This window comes from Saccopteryx leptura, chromosome 1 (assembly GCF_036850995.1).
Source record: "Saccopteryx leptura isolate mSacLep1 chromosome 1, mSacLep1_pri_phased_curated, whole genome shotgun sequence".
Taxonomy (NCBI): Eukaryota; Metazoa; Chordata; class Mammalia; order Chiroptera; family Emballonuridae; genus Saccopteryx; species Saccopteryx leptura.
In genome coordinates, this window is record NC_089503.1 from 121,108,599 (window position 1) to 121,135,048 (window position 26,450).

At 41.3% G+C, this 26,450-nt stretch overlaps 1 protein-coding gene across 1 annotated transcript in view; it reads right to left on the minus strand.

Moving 5' to 3' along the window:
- Positions 1-24,784, minus strand: part of FBXL7 (F-box and leucine rich repeat protein 7) — a 400,496-nt gene extending 375,712 nt beyond the window's left edge. Inside the window, exon 1 of the mRNA XM_066374238.1 lies at positions 24,653-24,784. Within this exon, the coding sequence (XP_066230335.1) occupies positions 24,653-24,689 (37 nt within the window). The 5' untranslated portion in view covers positions 24,690-24,784. The remainder of the gene's footprint in view (positions 1-24,652) is intronic.
- Between the last annotated feature and the right edge of the window lie 1,666 nt (positions 24,785-26,450).

Sequence of the window (26,450 nt, forward strand, 5' to 3'; positions counted from 1 at the left end):
TTCCTTCGGCCAAGCCACCAAGTCCTGCTACATTCTTCTCATCGCTGAAACCCTCAGCCCCCTCCTGCTCGCACTTAGCTGCCCCCACACTGGAAGGACCTCAATGGGGCTCAATGGATAGCGCCCCTTTCTCCCATCCAGGTTCAAAATAAATTGAGGAAACACTAAAAAAGGTGGGGGCAGATACAGAGAAAAATGGCACCTCTATTTCTAGGAACTTCAGTTCTGAGGTTGAGGTTATGAATCTGCAGCCAAGTGGCTAATACTGAACCCAAGTGTTGGCAGCATGAGACCAAAGTTGGTCTACTCGTGGGCAAAAGAGATTTGCCCAGAGTGCAGCTCCCTCCGAAGAGGAAAATAAAATGGAGTGGAGATGTTAACTTGATTTCTTCCAAATTTACCAACCAGGGAAGTACTCCAGGCCAGGAGGACTATTAACAAGTAGAAAGAGTAATCCATGCACCTCTCCGGGGCTCTGTCTAAATCTGTCCAAGGCTGTCCTGCTAAACACATGCTGCTGGCTCCCTCCTGCCATCCACCCATCCACACACTGCTTTCGTGACATGTGGTCCCGCCTACCTCTGCAGGTGTGAGGCTCAACTCAGATCATCCTCTCCTCCCTTGCAGCTTACCCACAGGTCTTTGCCTTCTTGTCTGACGTTCTGTTTTTCCCTCTACCTGATTCTCAGCCATGACTGGCAGGCCCTTACTCATCTTTCCAAACTCGATTCAAGGTCATCTCAGATAATCAGTCCTTGTGAGCATCCCTAGGAATACTCACCACAGCTGGCTTGGTGTCACCCGTCACACATTTAGCTTGCCGCTCATGGCTACTTTAGGACTTTATTATGTTCCATCCAGTAGGCCCCTGAAGCCATGAACAAGTTCTTATAGATATTTTTTAACTTCCTAATACCTACTATGAATTCTAATACATAAACACCTACAAATACTTACTGGATTAGAGAGATGCAAGCAGCTAAATGCAATGCAGGACATATAAATTCCATGTAAATAAAATGTCCAGGGGGTTCCAAGGGAAGAAGAGCAAATCCTGTTGAGAGCACCTGATGTATTTCCTCCAAGTAGGAGGGTACGCATTATTAACAAAGATGTATCTATAGGAAATCAGAGAAAAATCTTATTTAAAATAGTTAACACTGAATTGAACAGGACCTAATGCGTAAAGATATGGGAAAAATATTCTAAGAAAAAAACCCAGCAAGACAAGAACTACAAATCTGGAAAAACAAAAGATACATTTGGGGAACACTGAGGTTCCCAATCTTGCTGCATCTGGACGAGCAGCCTGAGAGAAAACTGAAGAGGGAATCTGGCCTTAGTAACAGATGAAATAGATTTCAACTTAATTTATGAACAACGGGAGTCCAAGAATGTTTCCTGAAAAAGTAGCTGGTTAATTATGCCAAGGAAATTATATAAAATCTGGATTCTTATAGTGGTAATAATAATAAACTAATCATTTGTTTTTCAAGTTTTTCAAATTCCTCAGGGTCATAGTGACTATGAGCTTATAATAGTTTTATAATCTCAATGGGACATTATGTGAGCCTAATAAAATGCTAATAAACTATTTAGGATGATCATAAGACTACATATTAATTTATACTCATTTTTCATTGTGCATGATTCTTTCAACCCATCCCTGCATGTATCTAATGACACTCTTGTCACTGGCCTAGCATGTAATAAACATTGCCAATTTCACAATTCTCTTAACAGCCATTAAATACATTTCTGACTTCAGGTGATAAAAATTATGACCATCTGTTTTGATGTCACTATTTTTTCTTCCTTATTCTTTCCCAACAATGGTGAGCTTCAGAGGTCACTCTTCAAAGTATAGTAGACAATCAGAAAATAGGACCGACATAGCAATTATTGAGATGTCTGATTTCAGTGCTTGAGTTGAACAAATGGATCAGACAGATAAATGGTCTCTAGACCAATCTGCAGTCAATTCTGAGTTATAGCAGCAGAACAGCTCTGAACAAATTCCAAGATGGCTCTTCAAAAACAGCACCAATAGCAGCAGCTGGGAACTATAAGCTTGTTTTTGCTCCTCTGCCAACTAGCTTTGTGCTATTGGTTAAGTCACAACAGCCTATTGGGCTTGATTTCCTAATCTATACAATGAACGGAATAAACAAGGACCCCAAGCAGAAAACAAATGCATGTCTATAAACTTGCAGCTGAGCACTCCCTTTTAAGGAAAGCAAGAATTCCCAGGAGCATGATGATTTTCCCAGCAGTGGCCTCCTGCCCTTGACCACAAAGCCAGAATAGCATTCTAGTCCAGCTTCTCCATTGTCTTATGTTGGGTTCCCCAGTAAACACTCTCTGAAAGGACCTAAAGTACAGGTAGTTCACGGGGAAGTACTCTCAGGGTCATGCTTCTGAAAGGCAGGGAAAAGGGAGAGGACAGATTGGACAGAGACAGCAGTTAGTCTGTGATGCATCTGTAATAAAGGATTCAGCCAATTCCATGGAGAGTTCTGGACTAAAGATGGTCTTTCAGAGTGGTCCCAAATTTTACCCCTACTTCAACTGGTCATTGGACTGGGGCTGCTACCTTGCTTGAGGAAGAATAACCTCTGGAGGGGCTGGGCTGTACACCACCAGTAACAAGTCTCTCTGCAGCTGAGGGGATGAGAGGGTAATTCCAGGAGGGGCTAACTAAACAGAGAAGGAGAATAGCCACTACATGCACCCCAAATTTTCTGAAGGTAAGATAAAAAAAAAACATGGTGAAGAAGACAGAAATGGATTGAAAAGAAACAGCTGTACTAAGGAAATCAATTTTAGTAACCTAAAGCCCTGCTATGTGTATGACCTTGGCAAAGCTGTTTCATATTTTTATGCTTCAATCTCTTTTCTCTGTAAGGTGATTTGAGGTCACTCTCATCACTCAAATATCTGTGATTCTATTCCATATTTCATTCTTGGTCAATGTCCAAAGCCCTTTTGTTACCTACCAAAAGGCTTACAAATATCACAAAGGGAGAAACCCCACATATATAAAAACTTCTAGCTGAAGTTTTGAAATGCATCTTTGTTAAGTGTGAAGAGATGACCAGCAGTAGCAGCAAATGCAAATCTACACACAACAGTAGACACACAGCAATCTCCAGATTGGCAGGCAGCAGCTTGGGGATTTTGACATTAGAATGAATACAATTATTCAGTTAGTTGTATCTTTATTACCCATTCTCCCCTTGTGAGGCAATTTTCCTTATTGGAAGTAGAGCAACCCCAACAAATGCATTTAAAAATGAGACTTTTCCTGTACTTATAAGCTTATATCAAAGAAATGACTATTTGAAGCACGATCAGGGGGAAGGAATTGGCTCCTTATTGCACAGTTCATGTTGTTACGGCTTTCGGAGTGGAGAAAGACTCCCCAAGGAAATAGTGTCTTTCAAAACAAACGCACAGTGTAATCAACAGGAGAGGTCTTTCAAGAGAGATGGAAAAGAGAGAAATTTATTAAAATATAATTGAATGAGCAAAGTAGATGCAAAACAAGATGTGAAAGATAAGCTGTGCAGAACCAAAATGCTATGCCTTGAAATTTACTTTCATGGGACTATGAACAAAATTGGCCAAATGGGGTTACATAAATCTTTATAACCAACACAGAAGCTGTTGATCCTTGAAATAAAAAAATATAAAAAAAAATGACCGAGTGAATGTGGCGTATACATCTACGTTTAAACTCTAGCACTTCCAAACAAATGTCACCCAGGCTCAGCGTCACACAGAGTAAAATTCACACCAGTGAGACAATAGAGTATCTATTCATCGGAGCTGAACACGCATTCAGGTAAACAAATGAAAGCATGCAGTTCCAAGCGGATGGACATCATGTCACAGAGCGATTTCAAGCCCTTTGTCCAGAAGGTACAATCACCTCTATCCCAAAGCCCATGTGTTGGACTTGCACTTCTTCTTTTGCTTGATTTTTATGGTGACCCTTTGTCTGAAACTGTTCCTGATATCATATTATTAAAGAAACAAATGGCACTTTAATTTCAAATGTATTTCTTAAATTTCTTATAAGATATACATTATTTTCCACTTAGAAAAAATCTATACCTGTATTGATGTAAGGAAGAAGACTTTGCTATATTTATAGCAAAGGGTTAGTTAAATATAACCTAATGTATGTGTATCCACACACTTTACAACTCAATAATGTTTTTCTTTGTTTCTCAAATTGATAATTATTTATTATTTCACTTTTGATATTAGTAGTGTGGGAATGGAAGCTAGGGATGGAAGCTCTACTGGAAACCACTCCAAGCATATCAGATACACATGATAATTTTTTATATTTCATATAACAAAAAATAGAGACGTGATAAAGTAACTCAATGTTGGGCAGATAAAATACATTATGCTCACTTTGTTAAAGATGGCGCTGCCCACATGGAAGCCCCTCTCCCAGGTGATGATATTAGTTGCCCTTATGCTTGGAATGGGCGTAATTATATTAATGTGTGTTGGGGTCGTGCTGTGGGCAGGCAGGATCCTTGTAGCCTGGGGATTGGTTTTAGGACTAAGCTTTTCCTATCCCGCACCCCCCTTTTTTTTTTACAGGGACAGAGAGAGAGTCAGAGAGAGGGATAGACAGGGACAGACAGACAGGAACAGAGAGAGATGAGAAGCATCAATCATCAGTTTTTCGTTGCGACACCTTAGTTGTTCATTGATTGCTTTCTCATATGTGCCTTGACCGCGGGCCTTCAGCAGACTGAGTAACCCCTTGCTCAAAGTAGTGACCTTGGGTCCAAGCTGGTGAGCTTTTTGCTCAAGCCAGATGAGCCTGCACTCAAGCTGGCGACCTCGGGGTCTCGAACCTGGGTCTTCCTCATGCCAGTTCGATGCTCTATCCACTGCACCACTGCCTGGTCAGGCTCCCATCCTTTTTGATGTGGGATGGTACAATCCCATTATGCCTCAGATAAGTGACTCTGTATTAGAGACTTCCCTATTTTATATATTGGATTAAAGGTTTTGATTTCTACACTATAAAATGGGGGCAGACCGGGAGCCTGCTCTTTCTCAGTTCCTGAAATTAGCATTAGAGCAGAGAGCAGATTGGACAACAAAGTAAGGCCACGTGGAGGAGAGGAGAGGCAGCCAAGATGGTGGAGTGCTGAAAGAGAAGCCAGTTAGTGCAGAGTTTGTATAAAAAGAAGGAGATGGGGAACAAAGGAGGATGAGGCTAGTGAACTAGAAACCTTTGATTCTAGGAAACTCAGATAAGTCAATAGCTTTGTGAGCGCTGAATGAGTGGGTTTTGGAGCCCAGTGTGTGTTTTTACTTGCCCACCAGGTGCAAGCTAGGATTAAAGGTAATGGCCCACCAGTTCTTGGCTCCATTGTTTCATTACTGTCTGTTCGAATCCAATGTGAACCTGCATGGGCCAGGCGGCTGTAGTCGTGGCTGTGGCTACTGGCTTTACACTCAATATGTATGAATTCAAAAGGATTCATAATCCTATCACTCTTTATTCCAGGAAGAGAACACAGAACCAAAGAAATGATTAATTAATTTAAAGATCAAACTTTTTATATATTTTTTACATTAGTGATTTCCTTAAATTCTCATATAAACCCAATTTCCAACCAAACAAAAATTTTTGAACAATATGAATACACAGTAGCATTCTACTCAATATTAATCATTGAAAATAGGTAAGTTGATGGGACTGTAAATCAGTGAAGCTAAAAATCTTCAGCAATGCTAGAAGTTCATATTTTATTTCTTCTTAAATACACAAGTTAACTATTCTCATGTATGAGGGGAAACCACAATGTTAAAAGTAACAGTCCAAATTAAATTAAAATATCCTCAGAAGAAAATAGTCCAGAGAAACTATTGTTTTAAGAGTTAAATGCGGCCCTGGCCGGTTGGCTCAGCGGTAGAGCGTTGGCCTGGCGTGCGGGGGACCCGGATTCGATTCCCGGCCAGGGCACATAGGAGAAGCGCCCATTTGCTTCTCCACCCCCCCTCCTTCCTCTCTGTCTCTCTCTTCCCCTCCCTCAGCGAGGTTCCATTGGAGCAAAGATGGCCCGGGCGCTGGGGATGACTCCTTGGCCTCTGCCCCAGGCGCTAGAGTGGCTCTGGTCGCGGCAGAGCGACCCCCCCCCAGGAGGGGCAGAGCATCGCCCCATAGTGGGCAGAGGGTCGCCCCTGGTGGGCATGCCGGGTGGATCGCGGTCCCACGCATGCGAGAGTCTTTCTGACTGTCTCTCCCCGTTTCCAGCTTCAGAAAAATACAAGAGTTAAATGCTACAGTCTTAGAAAAATTTACTGAAAACATAATAGGTTTTTCAGAAACATTTTTAAATCTGGTAAATATCATGGTTTCAGATTCATCTTCATTTAATTGTTAATAAAGGAGGACCTGCTATAGTGTTCTAAGGCATCAAAGGTTACAGAATTAATATTAACATTTTAGGAAGCTTAAAGAACATTTTATTAATTTTAGCTAGGTGTGCAGAAATATTTTGTAAGTGTTATTTCTATGCTTGTGTGATTAGCATCAAAACTAAGATGGGCGATAGCATTATGTTGTAAATAGAGAAGGAAAGGAGACTTGGATTCTCTGACCTTCCACCCACATCTATAAGGAAGCGAGTGAATAGCTAGCCAGGTGCAGGGAGAGAAAGAGTAAATTAAATCTTTTCTTATATTAATGGGCCATTTACAGGCATTTGTGGCCATGGAAACTACCCCTCCCCTCTTAAAAGTGTGTAGTTAATATATATATCTCTGAACAAAGAAATGGCAGGTGAACACTGGAAAATACAGGAATATCTTTTAATATGTAGAGTGACATTTTTACTATTGTGTTACCTTGTAAGTTTTAATGTGTAGAAACGTGTTTTTATGAACCCTATAGACAAATGTTAGAAACTTGCTAATGAATTGTGTCCCATCCCCCCTTCACCCTTTTCCCAAACCTGTGTAGGTGAAAACAAAGGTTATAAGCTTATGTCAGGCCTTTTCCCCACCCATATATAATTAAGAATATATAACCATCCCCTAGAATATTAATGAGACACATGATTTGGGACAGCTGCCCCATATAAGATATATGCGGCCGATATATTTAATAAAGTTTCTCCTTTAATAAAACTCTTCAAAAAGAGTTTATTTGGAATTGGTACCTCTATGAAAACCCATGGAATTGTGGATTGGGTACTTTGTAACATTTGGCGCTCACACAGGGCCTATGGTGTGTGTCATCACTGGGTAGAGGCACCTCGAATTGGCTGGTCTCTCCCGGAGGCTGCCTGGTCCTGCTTGAGTTCCGAGGAGAGGCGTGGCACCTGAAACGTTTTCAGGGCTCCCGGTCTTCCTGTGGGTCCAAACAATCTTCCAGTAGACACCTCTCAGTTCCAAAGTTCAACAATTTGGATAATTCGGCAGAGAAATCGAGGAGGTAAGTAAAGCAACTCTTTTGCTTTACAGAATGTTCTGGCTTTCCTCTGAATAGTTGCTTTCGCTTTTCTGTTTAGGACTGGTACTGGTCTGGGACTAGGTGTAGGTAAAGCAGACCTGTGACTTACTAATTTGTAACTCCAGTGCATAGGTAAGGCAGATCTCCTATTTTGCTGATTTGAAACACTGGTAGCCTGTAGGTAAGGTCAATCTAGATCTATGGCCAATCTAGTTTTGTGGTTTTACTAATTTGTAACTCCGATGTGTAGGTGAAGTAAACCTTCTGTTTTGCTGATTGAAACTCTGGCAGCCTGTAGGTAAAACAAACCCTTTTATTTTACTAATTTGAAACTCCAGAGGCGTAAGTGAAACAGATCTTTTATTTTACTGATTTGAAACTTCGGTGTTTAGGTAAAACCAACTGCTTTGCTGATTTGAAACTAGTCTCCAAATTTGGTGGTGTTCTCGGGAGGAAACCTGAGTAGGAACTGAGTCATTACTGGGCTAATCAGCCCCGTCTCAGGACTTTTCAGGGACACCTTTGTATTTATCGGGATCTCATTCTTCTTTGTTCTCCTTCCTTTTGTCTAAAATTTGTGGGTTTAAAGTCTAAAGTCCTTGCAGGGATGCGGCCTGTGTACACCTGAGAGGCCACAAGGGGAAGCCCTTCCCTCGTCTATGAAAGCGCACTCGTGTGTGTGTGTGTGTGTGTGTGTGTGTGTGTGTGTGTGTGTGTGTGTGTGTGTGTGTGTGTGTACAAGTCCTTTGTTTGATGTTTAAATGTGTGTTTTATAGCCTGGATTTGTTCTTTTGTGTTAAAATTAGAAGCTTCTGACTAAAAAGCAATCTCAAATGGTGACTTGTATATACTGCAGACTTTCCTTGTCTCTTCGAGAGATCTCTTGTGACATTTCACGGTTTGGACCCCTCTCCCCTGCTCCACTACATATCTTCTCTGGATTCAGAATCTCTGGCTTCAAGAGGCCCTGTTAGGTTTCTCCTCTGAAAGAAATCATTCTCTTCTGTTGGCTTCTTCCCTTGGTTTAGTGTAATAATTAATACCTCTATAGTCAAACACCTTTTATTCTGGGTGCTAGTTAATTATCTGTCTTATCTTCTTGTTTTTATCGGTGCACTAATTTCTGGATTTTTCTGAAGGAGTTTTAATTCTGTAATTGGTGGCCTCTGCTATTAAATATGGGAGGAGAGGCCAGTTCACAGAAGACCCCATTAGGTTGTCTTCTGAAGCACTTTCAAGAAGCTTATGGAAAGGGCCATAAATACAGAATTAAATGGTCCCAGAAAAGGCTACGCACTCTCTGTGAATCAGAACGGTTGACTTTAGGAATAGAATGGCCGGCGATTGGGACCTTTAATCTCTGGCTAGTAGAGGAAGTCTGGAATATCGTAATTGAGGGTCCAGGCTACACTGATCTGTTTCCATACATTGATCAATGGCTAAATTTAACATTAGATTCACCACAATGGCTAAAAGCTTGGTCAATATAGAAAGGGCAATACGTCTTCCTAGTCTGGCCAGACTTATATCTAAGACAGAAAAGGAATTCGAGAGGAAAATTAGAACTCAGTTAGGAAGAAATCAATGTGTGTATTGCAATAGGGAATACAGCCGGGAAAGTCCTCAAACTTTTTACACAGGGGGCCAGTTCACTGTCCCTCAGACCGTTGGAGGGCCAGACTATAAAAAAAAAAACTATGAACAAATCCCTATGCACACCGCACATATCTTATTTTAAAGTAAAAAAATGGGAACAAATACAATATTTAAAATAAAGAACAAGTAAATTTAAATCAACAAACTGACCAGTATTTCAATGGGAACTATGCTCCTCTCACTGACCACCAATGAAAGAGGTGCCCCTTCCGGAAGTGCAGCGGGGGCCAGATAAATGGCCTCAGGGGGCTGCATATGGCCTGCGGGCCATAGTTTGGAGACCCCTCCTCCAACCTCTAGGAGAAAGGGCTGGCAAGCAAGCGATTTAAATAAGAGAAGAGAGAAAAGCCAAGCTGGGATGCGTGGTGTGCAGAACGATGAAGTGGGGTTGCGGCCACGGAAAGGTGAACACGGCAATGCCTCCTCCTCCCCTAGCCACGCTCCTGCCCTCACCACCACAGCACACCCAAGCAGAAGGCAAACATCAGGCAGAAGGCTGAGCACCAAAAGGCGAGCCCCACCGCCACCTCCAGATGCATGGTTAGACTAGGGTTCAGCTTGCTGTGTGCGGTGCAGAGGAGAAAGAACGACAGAGAAAGGATGAAATAACTAAAATATAGAATAGAAATTAGTTTCAAATATCTACCTGCTGACCAAAAGAGGGTTTGCCCATTTGGAAAATACAGAGTAAAAATAGTATTAAAAATTAGAATTTTGCTTTAGAAAAATCTTAAAGGAGAGAAAAAGAGAATTTAGAAATTAACAAACCATAGGTGTGGACCTTGCTAGTTAAATGACAGTTTCTAATTAAATTGCAGCTCCTGAAGAAGTAATAGAATCATAAGTAACAAGATTATAGGTAATAAAATTAAAATTATTAGGAATAAAGCTAAACAGATACCAGGGGAGGGAATGAAAGTCGGCTTGGCTTTTGGAAGTGCTGGGTCCAAATGCCCGCCCATCTGCACCACCTCTCCCTTGGCAACCGTGCCCCTAATCCAGTGGCAAAGGAGAGGGAACAGAAGCTCTGAGAAAGTGCCACTTTGGGACTGAGCCTGGAACCTCACCGCTGCTGCTATCCTGCTCTTGGCCATGCTAGGGTTCAGTCCACCCTCGAGTTGTGCAAAGAGGGACAGGCACATCGAATGTCTCTTCCTTTTTCCCCTTTTCCTAAGAAATCTGGTTGGCAAACTGCCATTTGCAAACAGCTCACTGGCCACATAAGGCCTCTTAGGTATAGCTCTCTAACAGAGTGCCAAGTGTGGGGCACTGCCTCAATAGGGAAGGTGCCTACATATATGATTCAAATGTAAAATTTGGCTCTTAAAAGAAAATGTAGTTATTATACTGATAGTAATTGGCTCTATTAAGTAATAGGTTTTCCAACCACTGGGTTAAGAGTGGTGACTTACTGTTCACTCCACTGTTGTGTAAAAAAGTATTTTCCATGTTAAAATGTATGTGATATTTTAAAGGCCTTTTGTTAATTCTTTATTTGCTGTTTTATAGCTCTATAATATTAGAATCTTAGTTTAAATATTAGGAATGGTTAATAATGTCTTTTTATATAGTGTTTAGTTTATTATCATTTTTCAACAATATTGTTAAATATTAGGTAATATAAGAAAAAGGAAGTCATATCTTGGAAGTCCTGCAAATTTATATATTTTACATGCTTTTGTTAAAATTTCTTTTGAATGCTAATGTACTGAAATATTCAGCAGTGAAGAGACTCTGGAATTCTACAGGAGGCACCAAAACCTATTTTTCTTAATTTAATCCAGCAAATAACACTGTCTTTTGTGTTTTTTCCAAGAGTTTATATAGACAGAAAAGGGTTCTCAAGCCCCTCAGCAAGATCTTCTGAGCATGGCTTTTAAGGTCTATAATGACCAAGATAGAAACAGAAAAGGCAAATAAGGCCCAAAAGAGATCAGGAAAATACAAGTTTTTGGCCTATACCCTTAAAGGATCCAGAGCCCTGAGGGGGCTTCATAGGATTTCATAAGGGCCCTGCTTCAAGAGTGGAAAGAAAGGTCATTGAGCTGAGGCCTGTCAGGCTTCTCAGCCCCACTGGGATACATGCCTTTGCTGTGAAAAAAGAGACACGAGGAAGTAAACTGACCCCTTGCTCCATGGATGGGAGGGTTCAGTCTCTTCCAGGCCTAATCCAGCTACTTGTGGCCTGACCTTGTCCAGCCTGCTGGAACTTGCCATTGAAGGATTAAAGGTTGGCCACCATCTCACGACACTGTTTACGAGTCTAAGGTATTTCTTCCAAGCAGCAGGTAAAACTGATCTCATTTCTTGTAAACACAATGGCCATTTAATATGCCTTGCCTAAATATTTGAGTTTTATTTATCCCTTGAAGATCTTTACTGGGGGTAATGATAGTCTGATTTTTGTTGCTTTATTTAATGTAGTGTCTTCTTTATTCCTTTTGTCTCATTGCCCCATGCCTATTGTAGGCTGGGACCTGATCCTAATTCTAATTATAAGCAATGATCATTATGACTTAAACTCTAGCTTCAAAGTGTAGAAATGTGACCACAGTTCCAGTGCCTTGTAGACTTTTTCTGGATACCCTTGACTCATGCTCTTTAGGACATTTCTCAGACTGAAATAGAAATTTGGTTATACTTGTAAATAATATAAAGCAGCAATAGTTGTCAACATAGATTTAGTGAAATTACGTTAACATGTTAAGAACATTTGTGTCTGTAAGAATTTTATTTTGGATCCTGTTATAATAGTTAGAACTGCACTTCATTTAATAATCTAATAGGCTTTAGTCATTTTATTGTATTAAGACACTTGTTATAGTATTTATTTACATTAGCTATTTAAATTTTATTGTTTATCTTCTATTTTTCTAATCTACCTCAAAATCGGATCATAGTAATTCAAATGAATAGATGCCACCCAAAAACAGTGGAGTCTTGGGACCCTTATTGCCAAAGGTTTATTCAAAACCAATTAGAAAAGATTTGAAACACAGGAATGAAAGGAATTTTCTCAGGTAAACATTTAGGAATATCTAAAAATAGACTCTAATAAAATAATTGACAAGTAAATAAAAGATTTTCCTTCTAAAATAGGTTAAAATAACAATTGTTAGGAAATTACTATATATAATTCTCTCCAGGTTTAGCTTGCCCATTCTAGTATTAGACCTGCATTTGTGTCCACTGTCTCAAAGCTAGTAAGAAAGGAACCCAATATTAATTAGAAGCTAATTAGAAGTTACACTGTACTCACAGGTACCCAAAGGTTCAGGGCAAGTAAAATTGCATGAATCAGAGTAAAGGAAACATAACCACCCCTTTCCTAAGTACTTGCAGAATTTACAGGCTACTCACAAACTGTTCAAAAGACTGTCCGAGAGGCACTTCCAACATTATTGGGAGACCAAGTGCATCACCCAGGGACTAGCTTCTACATAGACAGGTCCACAGACCATGATCCTGACAACTCGCACTGCTGCCAAAATAGAAGGCATGCCGTACTCCAACCACAAACTGGAAGTTTTGTATGGCGGATGTATGAAGAAACTCACTAAGGACTCTATTTAATCAGACTTTGGGGAAAAGGGAAACTAGGGTAAAAAGAAAACCAGCTTAATTGTCACAAAAGGTTAAAAGTTTTAAAATTAAGAGTTCTGACTACAAGTAAATTGTTAGAAAAGCCAGTTAATTTATGTAAGTTACAAAAGGTTTGTACAGTTTATAGAAAATCAATCAGTGATATTTGTTTCTTTAGTGAACTCTATTGTTATTAATGCTGTCTGTTAAATATCTGTTACATGTTATGAGTTAATATTCCTAGACAACAGCCTTATGCTCTTCAGTAAACTAACTCAAGGATTTGACTTAGGAAATAAAAACAGTAGGAATTGTTGTAAAGTATCAAAGGTTATAGAATTAATATTAATATTTTAGGAAGCTTAAAGAACATTTTATTAATTTGAGCTAGGTGTGCAGAAATATTTTGTAAGTGTTATTTCTATGCTTGTGTGATTAGCATCAAAACTAAGATGGCCAATAGCATTGTGTTGTAAATGCAAAGGGGAAGGAGACTTGGATTCTCTGACCTTCCATCCACACCTATAAGGAAGCGAGTGAATAGCTAGCCAGGTGCAGGGAGAGAAAGAGAAAATTAAGCCTTTTCTTATATTAATAGGCCATTTACAGGCACTTGTCCCCATATAAACTACCCCTCTCTTCTTGAAAGCATGTAGTTAATGTATATATCTCTGAACAAAGAAATGGCAGGTGAACACTGGAAAATACAGGAATATCTTTTAATATGTAGAGTGACATTTTTACTATTGTATTGTTACCTTGTAAGTTTTAATGTGTAGAAAGGTCTTTTTATGAACCCTATAGACCAGTGGTCCCCAACCCCCGGGCCGCAGACCAGTACCAGTCCGTGGGCCATTTAGTACCGGTCTGCAGAGAAAGAATAAATAACTTACATTATTTCCGTTTTATTTATATTTAAGTCTGAACAATGTTTTATTTTTAAAAAATGACCAGATTCCCTCTGTTACATCCGTCTAAGACTCACTCTTGATGCTTGTCTCGGTCACGTGATACATTTATCCATCGCACTCTAAAGGCCGGTCCATGAAAATATTTTCTGATATTAAACCGGTCCATGGTCCAAAAAAGGTTGGGGACCACTGCTATAGACAAATGTTATAAACTTACTAATGAATTGTGTCCCATCCCCCTCTTTATCTTTTTCCTAAACCTGTATAGGTGAAAACAAAGGTTATAAGCTTATGCTGTGATGTCAGGCTTTTTCCCTGCCCATGTATAATTAAGAGTATATAACCAGCCCCTAGAATATTAATGAGACACACGATTTGGGACTGCTGTCCCGTGTAAGATATATGTCACTGGCATATTTAATAAATTTCCTCCTTTAATAAAACTCTTCAAAAACTTATTTGGACTTGGTGCCTCTATGAAAACCTGCAGAATTATGGATTGGGTACTTTATAACAATGGGAACAGGGTTATATTCACATCTGGGTGAGCATATGGTAGGATAAGCAATGCATAAATGCAAAGAAATAGAAAAAATGTAGAAGATAATGAGTAAAAAAGTTGAGCAATTTGCTTAATAGAGACTAAATAAGCACAATGGATTTCTATCACAACCATGACAGAACTTCAATGACTTTTGGTATCAACTCATCCAAAAGGGCTTGCCCCAGGACGTAGACCCTTCTGAAGACCTCTAAGAAATGTGGTTATTCAATATCAAAGGCCCCAAGAAACAACAGAATCAGGAGTCTTGTGATGCTGAGGGTCCCCAGTTTTAGAGCTCATCGTCTGACCTCCTCAGCAGTAAAATTACGTTCTCTATCCCGGCAAACAGGTGTTCAGAGGACAGAAATACCCTTCGAAGCCCCACCTGCATTTTATTGACTAGCAAGTTCACTCTAACGAAGAATGTCATTTTGACATGAACATTTATCAAAAATAATTCACTGTGTGTTCACATTATAATAACTGTATCACTGTATGGCTGCTTCCCTTTGCCATGGCATAGCTCTGTGGCCTGAGGTGACTAATAGGTAGCCAGGTCTCTCTACTTCTAGTAGAGGTAACTAACAGGTAGCCAGGTCTCTCTACTTCTAGTAGAGGTGACTAATAGGTAGCCAGGTCTCTCTACTTCTAGTAGACACATGAAAGCAATTAAAGGACATATGCTTGCAAATCTCCACGTTCATCCCTGGGTGCAAGCAATTTAAAATACTCAGGAATATCCTCTAGTCTAGTATAAGTATCACCTTTTATTCTTACAGGACTTAAAGAAGAGTGATAATGATACATGGAAAGTTCACTAAATGTATAATAGATTGGTCTCATCTAATCTTCACTCTAACATGACGGTTAGTCATTTCATCTTCCCAGGCCTCAGTTTCCTTGCCTCTAAACTGAGGGCAATAATGGACACCTTTCTTACAGTCCCTGTGATGATAAACGAGATTAATTTCTAAAAGCTTTCTAGTTTCCAAAGCAATTTCATGGGCAAAACCATGAAAAACTTTCCCGGGGGCTGGCCAAAGAAAAGGGTAAATTTTCAAGTGGATATTAGAAATAATTCTCCATTTGAATGGTGGTCGCACATCTATAGGTTTGAAATCAGAAGGAAATATAAGATATGAATTATAAACTGCTGACTGAGGGGGAAAAGATGTGTGCACCTTTTTGTATCCTTTACTAGCTTTGGTTTGTGGGCAGGTACCACAGCTATACCAGGTCAAGAGCTATCCCAGGGCAGAGATAATTAAAGGTTCATAATGCTCTGGTCACTCAGGAGGACAGCTTCTCAGCTCTACTTTGTGCTCTGTAGACTCTAAATCAGGGGTCAGGAAACTTTTTGGCTGAGAGAGCCATAAACGCCACATATTATAAAGTGTAATTCCATGAGAGCCATACAACGACCTGTGTACGTTACGCATTATCCAATAAAAATTTGGTGTTGTCCCGGAGAACAGCTGTGATTGGCTCCAGCCACCTGCAACCATGAACATGAGCAGTAGGAAATGAATGGATTGTAATACATGAGAATGTTTTATATTTTTAACGTTATTAATTTTTTTGTTAAAGATTTGTCTGTGAGCCAGATGCAGCCATCAAAAGAGCCACATCTGGCTCACGAGCCATAGGTTTCCGACCCCTGTTCTAAAGAATATGCTAATTACTTTATTACTTTATGAACTAAAGTTACTATAGTCACTGGATAGCCTACCAATTTGTCAGCCAACTGTTGTTTGAGAGAATCAAGTTTCCTTCAGAAGATGTCATTTTTGGTCACCTATCCATAAAACTTGGGTTGTTTGTTTATTTTCATGTAAAATTCTTCATCACGGCAATTCTCTGAAGTACACAAACAAAACAAAGATGGATAGAATTTTGGCTGCTACAACAATGACAAGGTCATGGGCACAGGGGAAAGAGGTGTAGACTCTAGCAAAGACATGGGGGTTTCAGGCCTGACTGGGCCACACGTCAGCTGTGTGCCCTGGGCAAGGGTAAGCCTGCCTCTGCTTCTGTGTTGACATCTATAAAACAGGATCATCTGAGCCCGTTTCCCTGGCTGCCATGAACTAAACGTGTGTGTGACATGCTCAGAGGGTGAAATGGCACCTAGTAGGTGCTCAATAATTGTTAAATGCTATTATTAAAATGGCCAGAAATGTAATAAACTTACCAAAAGCCACACCGACCAAATACCTATTAATCATTTTTTTGTTCCGAGAACTAAGATAGTTTTAGGAAAAGAGAGGTGAGTGAAACATTGAGTCTGCTCTTTACATTTGAAGGCAATCAATGCCCAAATTCCCATCCATTGCTGTTCTCTTCCTCCCCTTCCTTGTTCTTCTATTCTTCCTTCCACTCCATTCTCAGTTGGAGACCTGTTCCTCTTCTTCCTGAGGCCTGAGCTGCCTCTGACAATTAGAATATGTAAGACCTGTCCACCGTCTTGGATTGAACTCAGATACTCCCGTAATTTGACACAAGTACTCATCTGGGTCAAAATGTTCAACTGCACCTATAAGTACCCTTTTCTTGACTTCACCTTGCCTAAAACTGGGTTCCTTGCAGCCAGAAATTCAATTCATAAGTATAAGAAGAATTCCTAACATTTTTTTTTTTCTCTAGAAATTTTAATTCTCTTTCCACTGCTACATCTGCTTGGGGGGGGGGGGGATGCAGCAAAGAAATTTACCACAGAAAGGGTAGCAAACAAAAAAATATTTTAATAACATTTCTACACATTGCCCAGGGCTTCTAAAGTTACAATTACAAGTTCACACAGTGTTAACAACTGTTTTTCATTTCATTAGTGGTTTAGAATTTAAATAGGAATTGATAGAATGAGCACACCTAATGCACAGCCCAGTAAAGATTTACAGACACAGCCTCCACCCATTCAACCATGGAACAGGGGAAATGTTGGCCATGTGTTTGTATTTCATTAGCGAGGAAAATTCAGAGATGGTTAATGATTATTCGTGTCCGATGTTTGAGCGGTAGTCTTCAGGGTATGAACTAGCATACTTTGAAAGCATTTGCCCAAAGGCTTCCACTGTCCTTGGTGCAGAGCTGCAAATCAGGGAAGAACCCAGGCCAGTCAGGTATTTCTGCCCCTCCTCGGAGACTCTCCATGGTCCTCACCTTCAGAACCAACAGGGACCCTTTTCCGTGAAATAAACCAGATGAAGAACAGAACGTGAAGATTTGAAGGAAGAATTAGAGAGAGTCTCCTAATAAAATGTTTAGTTTTCCCCAAAGGTGTAAGTTCCTCTTCCAATATATCTGCTTTGTTATAGTTGTTTTAGAACACACGTGTGTCTATTAGGGACTCTGGGAATTATGGACCCTGTCCAGAGCTGTCACTCTTTGGAGAGTAGCTCTATTCTTCCCTGTGCTTCCCTCTTCTCTGTTACAGCCATACTTAGCACACTGCAAAGGGGGGGTCCTGGGAGTGAGCACTTAGCATCTCATTCTGAAATCATTGGCATCCCTGCTTGGCTTCGCAGTTAGACACTCAACCTTGAGAACAAGTCCTACTCTATATAGAGATTTAGTGCAGTGAGTGAATGGAAAAAAGTCTAAATTTTTATAATCAGAACAAAGAAATATAGCTACATGCAGGGAAAGTTCAGCTGATAGGGACTTGATTACCCATGCTACCCTGGCTCACTCATAGTAGGCATATGCTGGACAAAAGTGTATCACTCGGTGTGGCTGTGGCTTCTGCTCAAATAGCATGAACCAATAATACCAATTAAAAGTCTTATACACAAAGATGAAACATTCATTCAACACATGGAACATAAGCACAATTAAAGGTCTTGCTTCATACTGAATAGATCTACATGTTTTAGGATACTAATAAGATTAACAGTAATGCTAGTAGAGCTTGTATCCATGACTGCACTGAAAGTAGAAGTCATTTATCAAGCCCAGTTTGTGGTGAAGGAGGTTATGTCTTACAGAAAGCAGGAAAATAAATAAAAGCAGTAAATTTTCCAGTTAATACCTAAATATATCTAGATAGAAATAAATGGAAGGGGGAGAATGAACTAACCCAAATATAGTGGGTTAAGGGAGTACTTTGAACAATTAAAATGCTAGAGAGGTATTTGAGGAAGAAAAAGGAGCAATATGACCTAGAACAAAACAATACCACTTTCTCAAACATAACATAGTTGCACAGGACAGAGTGTTTGCTAGGAAGCTTGATGTAGTGTTTGTGATAGACCCCTTACTGGGTGCAGAAATCTCTGGCACACCATCCTTTACTGTGGCCTCTGCCTTCCTACATAGGAGGACTCACTGACTTATTAGGTAGCCTTTCTCAGATGGGGACAGCTCTCACCAATAGCTCTTCCTCAGACATAGCCAAATCTACCTTTAGTGACTTACATTGGTCTTTGCTCAGCACTCCAAAATTTAATTTTCATCATGACAGCTATTCAAGCATTATTTTTAATGTGTTAAGTTTATAAACTCCATTTACTCCCTTCTTCATGATTCAGGGAACTTATTTACTGTAGATTTTATTCAAAATGCTGTCATGTATTTCAATACATTCCTGACGCCACTTTAGGATGCATGATATCTAGAAAATGTCACCAGTCAAACAACCAAGCAAAGTTGTTTAAGCAGCTTTTGAAACACCAGTAGGTAATGGCAAAAGTGATTATTAATTGTTCAAATCAAGCCAGAGTTCATTCTGTTTCAAAGCGCAGAAGGAGTTAAGACAAAGTTCTTGGTGAGTGAATTCCCAAGGGGAAAGAAAAGTTACCTCTTTTAAACATGCAAAAAAATTCTCCACATCTCTGAAAATATCAATATCTTCTCATTGTCAGACAAACCAAAGATGGTATTGCTAGCTTCACTAATGCTTTGATTTGTACTGAACAGAAGAATCAGTATCGTTTATCTTCTGATTTTTATGAGAATAAAATTATTGACTGGAGACAAAAGACAAAGACATACTTCTAGCTAAGAATTACGGAGACCTTTGGAAGTATCTTTTTGTATCCAGTAAATCAAGCAACATCCACCTTTCCCAGCAAAAAGAGAAGGTCCTAGGATCCTCTTTCCTTTTCCCAAAGGCAGTCACAAAATACCTCATACAATTGGGTGAAACATATTTACAAAGGTTTTAAACAAACAAACCAAAACACATGCCCAGTGGCCAGACTGACTTTGTTCCCTGCAGCTGACTACAGAAGACTGATGTGGGACCCTTGCAGAGAATGATGATTTATGCCCTCCAGCACAGAGAGTATTCACCTTGGTATAACACATTGGGTCAAAGTCAACATGCTCCTTGCACCCTCAGAGGTTATCCTTTCATTTCTTTTAAGTCAGGGGTCCCCAAACTACGGCCCACGGGCCACATGCGGCCCCCTGAGGCCATTTATCCGGCCCCTGCCGCATTTCCAGAAGGGGCACCTCTTTCATTGGTGGTCAGTGAGAGGAGCATAGGATGCATCACAAAGCACGGCGTTGCTCACGTACAGTACTACTTCCAGTGCTGCGGAATGCACGTGTCACGACTCTGGAAGTGCGTCATATCATTTGTTACGGCTAGCAGTGACAAATATGGAACTGGATATTGACCATCTCATTAGCCAAAAGCAGACCCATAGTTCCCATTGAAATACTGGTCAGTTTGTTGATTTAAATTTACTTGTTCTTTATTTTAAATATTGTATTTGTTCCCATTGTGTTTTTTACTTTAAAATAAGATATGTGCAGTGTGCATAGGGATTTGTTCATAGTTTTTTTTATAGTCTGGCCCTTCAACAGTCTGAGGGACAGTGAACTGGCCCCCTGTGTAAAAAGTTTGGGGACCCCTGTTTTAAATCTTGGTCTAAATGCTAACTTTTCAATAAGGCCCAAAGTGACCAATCTAATTAAAAATGCAACCTCCTTAACCTCCAAACTCTAAATAGTATTAAACTGATGACTTTCTTTATTCAGAAAATGTAGCCAAATGGAAGGTATCACATGGTTTACTAAATTATTTTGTGTGTGTGTGTGTGTGTGTGCATGTTAACTTCCCCTACACACATGCACACACACACACACACACACAGAAGACTGACCAGGAGAGGATCTTTATTAGTCTACTGATATATCCTAAGAATCTAGAAGTGTCCCCAACATGTGGTAGGAAATAAGTATGTATTAATGAATGAACGAATAAAGGATTCTGGGCTTAGACTGACGCGGCCCTGAGTTCCACCTCCACCAAACTAGCTGCCAGACCCTAGGAAAATGACCATCCTTTCTGCAGTTGTGTTTTCTTGTCCATAAAATGGGAACCCTAGGAGTACCTGTCCCATAGGGCAGTGGTCTCCAACTTTTTTTGGGCCATGGACCGGTTCAATGTCAGAAAATATTTTCACGGACTGGCCTTTAGAGTAGGACAGATATATGCACAAAATAAAATTATGTGACTGGTGTAAAAATTGTGGTATTTTTAAATATAATTGTCGAACTTACGAGACAAGCATCAAGAGTGAGTCTTAGATGGATGTAACAGAGGGAATCTGGTCATTTTTAAAAAATAAAACATCGTTCAGACTTAAATATAAATAAAACGGAAATAATGTAAGTTATTTATTCTTTCTCTGCGGACCGGTACCAAATGGCCCACGGACCGGTACCGGTCCGCGGCCCGGGGGTTGGGGACCACTGCCCTAGGGTCCTCATGAGAATTACGTGAGTCAGTGCATGTCAAGGGCTTAGAATCATGCTTGGACATAGTAAACACTTAATAAATATTACCTGCCATCATCACTATTTCAAGATATGTTCCCAAGATGGTGATAGATTTGTGATGACTTATGCACTCAGGCAACTGGTTCTTCTGACATCACAGATCTGCGAAAAGGGACTCAAGGCTCTTGATGGAGCATCAGAGCTGCCAAGAGTCAAACCCTATCTATTACTGCAGCCTCATCAGCTGCAATTCACTAACACACAGGACTTTGCAAAGGAGCTGTTAACATTGTTTAAGTATTGCTGTCTCAGACCTGCTGGAGTAGAATAAACATAACAATGAAACCAATGAGTAAGTGAGAGTGACACTCAAAAACCTTAAAAGGCAGGGAAGGCAGCTCTCTCTTCCTACTTGTACAGAGGTGTGTTTATTTGGCTTAACTGGAGTCAAAGCTAATGGTTCTGATGGCTTCCAATCACCCCCCACATCTCATTCTGTGAACATCTACACTGGGGCTGAAATTCACACCTTATGAATATAAACAGAGAAAAAAATAGCCTCTTAAAGAATTTACCATAACATACTCATCATTTAGACATTTGCTTATGTTTCTAGAAAGACAATAATCAGGAATGGTAAGGTAACTTCTTTCTGGAGCAAAATCCCAGTCTGCCTAAAAGGTTGTAAACTAAATCATTAATCTAAATGTTCACTAAGTATTTAGGAAAACAAAACACTCTGGAAACACTTGTTGATTTACAGGGAGAAAAGCAGGGATTTCAGAACTGATTAAGTTAGGAGAGGAGGTGAAAATGAGTGAGGAAGATAAACAGAATGGCAAAAGCAAGAAGAACGTTTACTGACTTCGGGGCAATCATAGTCTTAACTTCTCTATTTATTAAAACATGTCTCCCCACAGGGCTAATCTCCTCCGGTAAACTGTCCCTGAAGAGCAGAACAAAATGAATGACTACATGGTCAAAGATTAGATAGATCATAACAAATCAGGCCTAAAAAGAATTTCTCTCCTCACTTTAGAGAAGAAAGACCCAAAGATTTGGGGAGTCGAGCAAGGTCACAGTAGCTCAGTTGAAACTGGAATCAAATTTCCAGACTCCCAAGTCAATGCTCTGTGCTCTACGCACAGACTTCCCCCAAACTCCACTGCGCATGTGATAAATGACTCAGTAGTTCCAGGAGGCCCCCAAGGTTCTGCACTTTTGACAAGCTCCCAAGTGGTGCCAAGGCCGCTGGATTACTCTAAGAAGCAAGTCTCTGCACCATTTCACCTGCGAGGGTAAGTTTGGGAATAACCTTTATTGTTGTTTTAATGAAAATGGCATTTTCCAGAAGCAAGAGAAAGTAGATTACATATGAAATAATGCTGAATTTTTAAACATTCTAATAAGTCAACACTATTTGTAAAACTTAAGGGGGTTTACATTTATATGGTAGTGTCTACTTTAAAGTATAATTTAATTGCAGGTTTTTAAAAGTATACACAAACACCAGTGTGCAAGAGTTGAGTGATCTCACTGTGGTCTATGGATATGTACATTTAGTGGTAATTTCCCCTTTATGTTTGAAATATACCACACCTAAATTGCACTAAGTCCACTAAATCTGTCTTAATTCTGTCTCCTGTGATGATAGAGATAACTACTTCTAGGAGTTGCTTTCACTTGCTCTGTGATTTGACATTTTAGATAAGAAAGATGGAGGGCACTGATGCATCAAATTCCAACAGGCTTGTCTGCATAGATTTTACATTCCATTAACACAATGTAACAAAATTGACCATACCCACTTACATGTGTAACAATCCTATTAGGAGAGACCCAGTGTAACTCGGGGAGAAAAGATTTGTTTGAGTACTTGTTACTTATATCTCACTATTTCTGCCTTGTCTATCAGAGGAATTTCCATGCATTTGAAGAGAGTTGATGCAAACTAAACACAATATGTCCTCTCCAGCCAAAACTCAGTTAACCTCCCAACCTTCCTATTGGTCCCCTTGAATCAGCTGAGCCCAAGAGGTTTTTCCTATAAAACATCCACAGCGTATCTAAATCTGATCCCAGTAAAATTTCACTTCTGCTGAAGTGAAAATGCAGAGGTAGCATTTACGGATAACAGCTGGAGAACATTAGTTCTCTGTCTCTCCTTTTCTCTCCCAAGGGTTGAAAATTCTGCTGTTCAGACAGGAAGTCGTCATACACCACACACTGTACAATACGAGAACACTGGGATAGAAGAACAAGTTGCAGAGGATTAGGGGGAGTGTGCAGGGGTTTTGTTCAAGAACACAGAGCAACAACTCTGCACTCCTCTTAGGGTATCCTTTCCCCCTCCAGTGTTCAAGTAGCAGACTTGACAAGCATACACTCACTCCACAAAAGATTTTCAATAATAGAGTAAGTAAGAAGCCTTCCATTTTTTGACAAATTTTTTTTAAATGAACTCTAAAAAGTTTTGGGGAGTAGCTAAGATTCTCCAATAATCTTTGTTGGGGGCATACTTCCACATTTGCTATCTAAAAAGACAACCTTTTAAGCTTTTTAAAATAGTCACCAAAACAACAACAAAATCTCACATAACATACGTAAGGAAATATATGTTATTTCACATACATGTGGAATGCAAAACATGGTGATCTGGGAGAGAATGATTTAAACAAAAGGATTTTTTTAGGATAGGTTTCAGCTGTAATTTCACAAAGCTGCTGAGAACGAACACAGCCACAAACGCGGGGAGAGACATCCACACTCTGCGGCCACAACTCAAAGTTTTGAGTAGCATGATAGGAGTTTCCCAAACACCACATGCTGAATAGCCATTCCGCATTCCTACCCGTCTGCAGGCGCTGGACCCGGTTTGCAACCGCCTGTCCTCTGGGGCCGGGCTGTAAACCTCCCCAGTCTATTCCACGCCCCTCCAGCCAAGTTCACGAGAGACCAACCTTTCTAACTTTTGAACTACGAAAATGCCTTTGCCATATGCATACTGGGGGCACGCTGTTAATCAAATGGGTGACAACACTACGGTTTTATGCAAAGAGGGGGAGGAGGGGCGAGGGGGAAGCCAACCCACACATCCATCATCCTTTTAGGAGGAGGTGGAGTTTAAAGTTTCTCTAACTTCCAAGTTCCCACTTGACAGGCAATATTTCTGTGCAATTTCCAGCCCCGTGGAACAGATGGTCCTTTGCCCGTCTTGAGCCCCGAGAAAGTCCAGACAAAGCCCCCCCCCCCTTCCCTCCTCACCTCACAGGGCCCATAGGTGGTCGGTTTCATGAAGCTGTCAGCCCAGGGGCAGTGAGCAGAGAATGGAAACTTAACTACTACTTTTTGAAGTTTTTCCTGCTACAGGGGAATGGAGCACAAAGGCCTGAAAAAGTTTTCACTGTGTTATTTATGAAAAACGTCTTCCGCCATCTGCCAAACCATCATCTTACAGTCCAGATGCCCAGGGTGGGAAAGTTGAGGCACACAGTGCAGAAATACGGCAGCAATGCAACCTGAGCCGTCCCAGCCTGGGAAGTTGCTGAAAGGGACCCCCACGGTAGGAAAGCATCCTCGGGGTGCCTGAACACTCAGTGCTAAAGGGGAAGGTGACAGCGGACAGGGTGCCAAATAGGTGTGCGCCACCGCAGCGGGAGAGAATCTGCCTTCCCAGACGGGAGGGAGAGGGGCAGGGAGGGAGGCGCGATCCGAGAGTGTGAGGACGGGCGGCCCACTCACCCTCACTGCCGTACTGTTTGCCATTGTTCGCGCCCATCCTGCCGCCGTCATGCCCGCCGTCTCCCGGGACACTCCATAGCTTGGGCGCACCGCCTGCGCGCTCCGCCCGAGGAAAGCCGGCCCGACGGGACCGTTAGCTGCGCATACCCCACGCTCCGGGGCCGATGTCCGGCCGGGAGCCGCCCCTGCACTCCGGTGGGAGGGGGCGATCGGTCTCCTGCTGGCACCCCCGATGGCTCCGGGTGGGGCCGGGGGCAGCCGCCGCTCTTAGAATCCGCGTTCACGGCCGGCGGGCGCAGCGCCGCGGAGAGCCCGCGCCCCGGGGCCGCCCAGAGGCTCGCCGCGCCGCCGCCGCCGGGTCCCCATCCGCCCACCCCGATCCCCCTGCGGTGGGCGCTGAGCCGCGCGGGTGGCCAGGGCTCCCCGGCTCGGCCGCCTCTTCCCGCGCCCTGGCGCTCCCGCGGCTTCCCCGGGGATGGGCGCGGCGGCCACTTGTTGCGGGTGCCCCAATCGAGCTGAGACTCGCGACCCGGCACCGCTCGCCCGCGGGCTGGACTTTTGTTAGCGCCAGGCGCCTCCTCTCGCCGCCCAGCGTCAATCACAGCTGGAGCCCCAGGGAGGAAGGCCGGCCCGGAGATGCGCGGCCTTTTAAAGGGGCAGCGCTCCTTTTCGGAACTCTGGCTCCCGGCCCCAGTCTCCGCGCAGGCCCTCGCGCCACCCGTGAACCACTCTGAGCGAAGGAACGTGCTCTTGGCTGCGTTTTACTATTGTTCTTTTACTGGCTTGGCCCCCAATTTGTAAGATGAGCTTCCAGGCGTCGTTTGAAATCCCTTGGCTATGCCTGCAAATATGGCCTATTTTAGGTGTGTGGGCATTTAAAATAAACATGCCTCAGAGTCTGATTGTGTCTGGCAATTTCAGGTATATATGCTGGTATTCTGCTGTGGTCTCACGTTGGGGGACTTCGGCGGAGAATGGAGGCGAGGGGGAGGGAAAACTTGAGGGGAACTTAGCAGGGAGTCATTGGAGAGCCAAAGACATTCACCGCTCTGGTGTGGGAGGTTTCCTGGCTCAGAACTTTTCAGAGCTTCCCAGCCAGGAAGTATATTTTCTCCCTGCTTCTATGATTTTTTTTCTTGTAGTTGGCGTTATCCATTGTTTTATAAATTGCTACTTCTTGTGGAGATTTATATGGCAATTCTAGAGTCTTAAAGTGACCCTTTCGTGTTCCCTCCATTAAATGGAAAAAGAAAATTCTTCTTAATGTTTTATTTGTTTTCCATGTAAATACCTAGAATTTTATAACATTGCATCTTAGTAAATACTCAAACATTCCGAGCACGAATTTCTTTGTAAGGAGGCAAGCACACAGCAGTTTCTCCTTATAGGTGTTAGACGTTTTGAATGAAATTAACCATGCATAATGTTACCTATATATGCACTATATTTAAGCATATATGATAGCTCATAGAGAACCATAGTTTTTAACTGGTTAATTAAAAAATTACTTGTTTCTTAAAAGACTTACAACCATATGCAAAGATTGTTAGTGATCTGACTTCCAACAGATTCTATTAGGGTAATTTACTTTAATTTGGTACAATTTTCATTCTTAAGGATAAAACATTATATATCAAAAAAATTACATCTAGATTTCTTGTGCAAGAAAGATCATGTATTGAAAGAAAAAAATCATAAATGTATCTATTTTGAAGAACAGGATTAGTTTTGTGGTGCACTGGCAACATTTCAAGTGTCCCAGTGTGGATTAAAGACAGAATTGTAATTCATCTTTTCA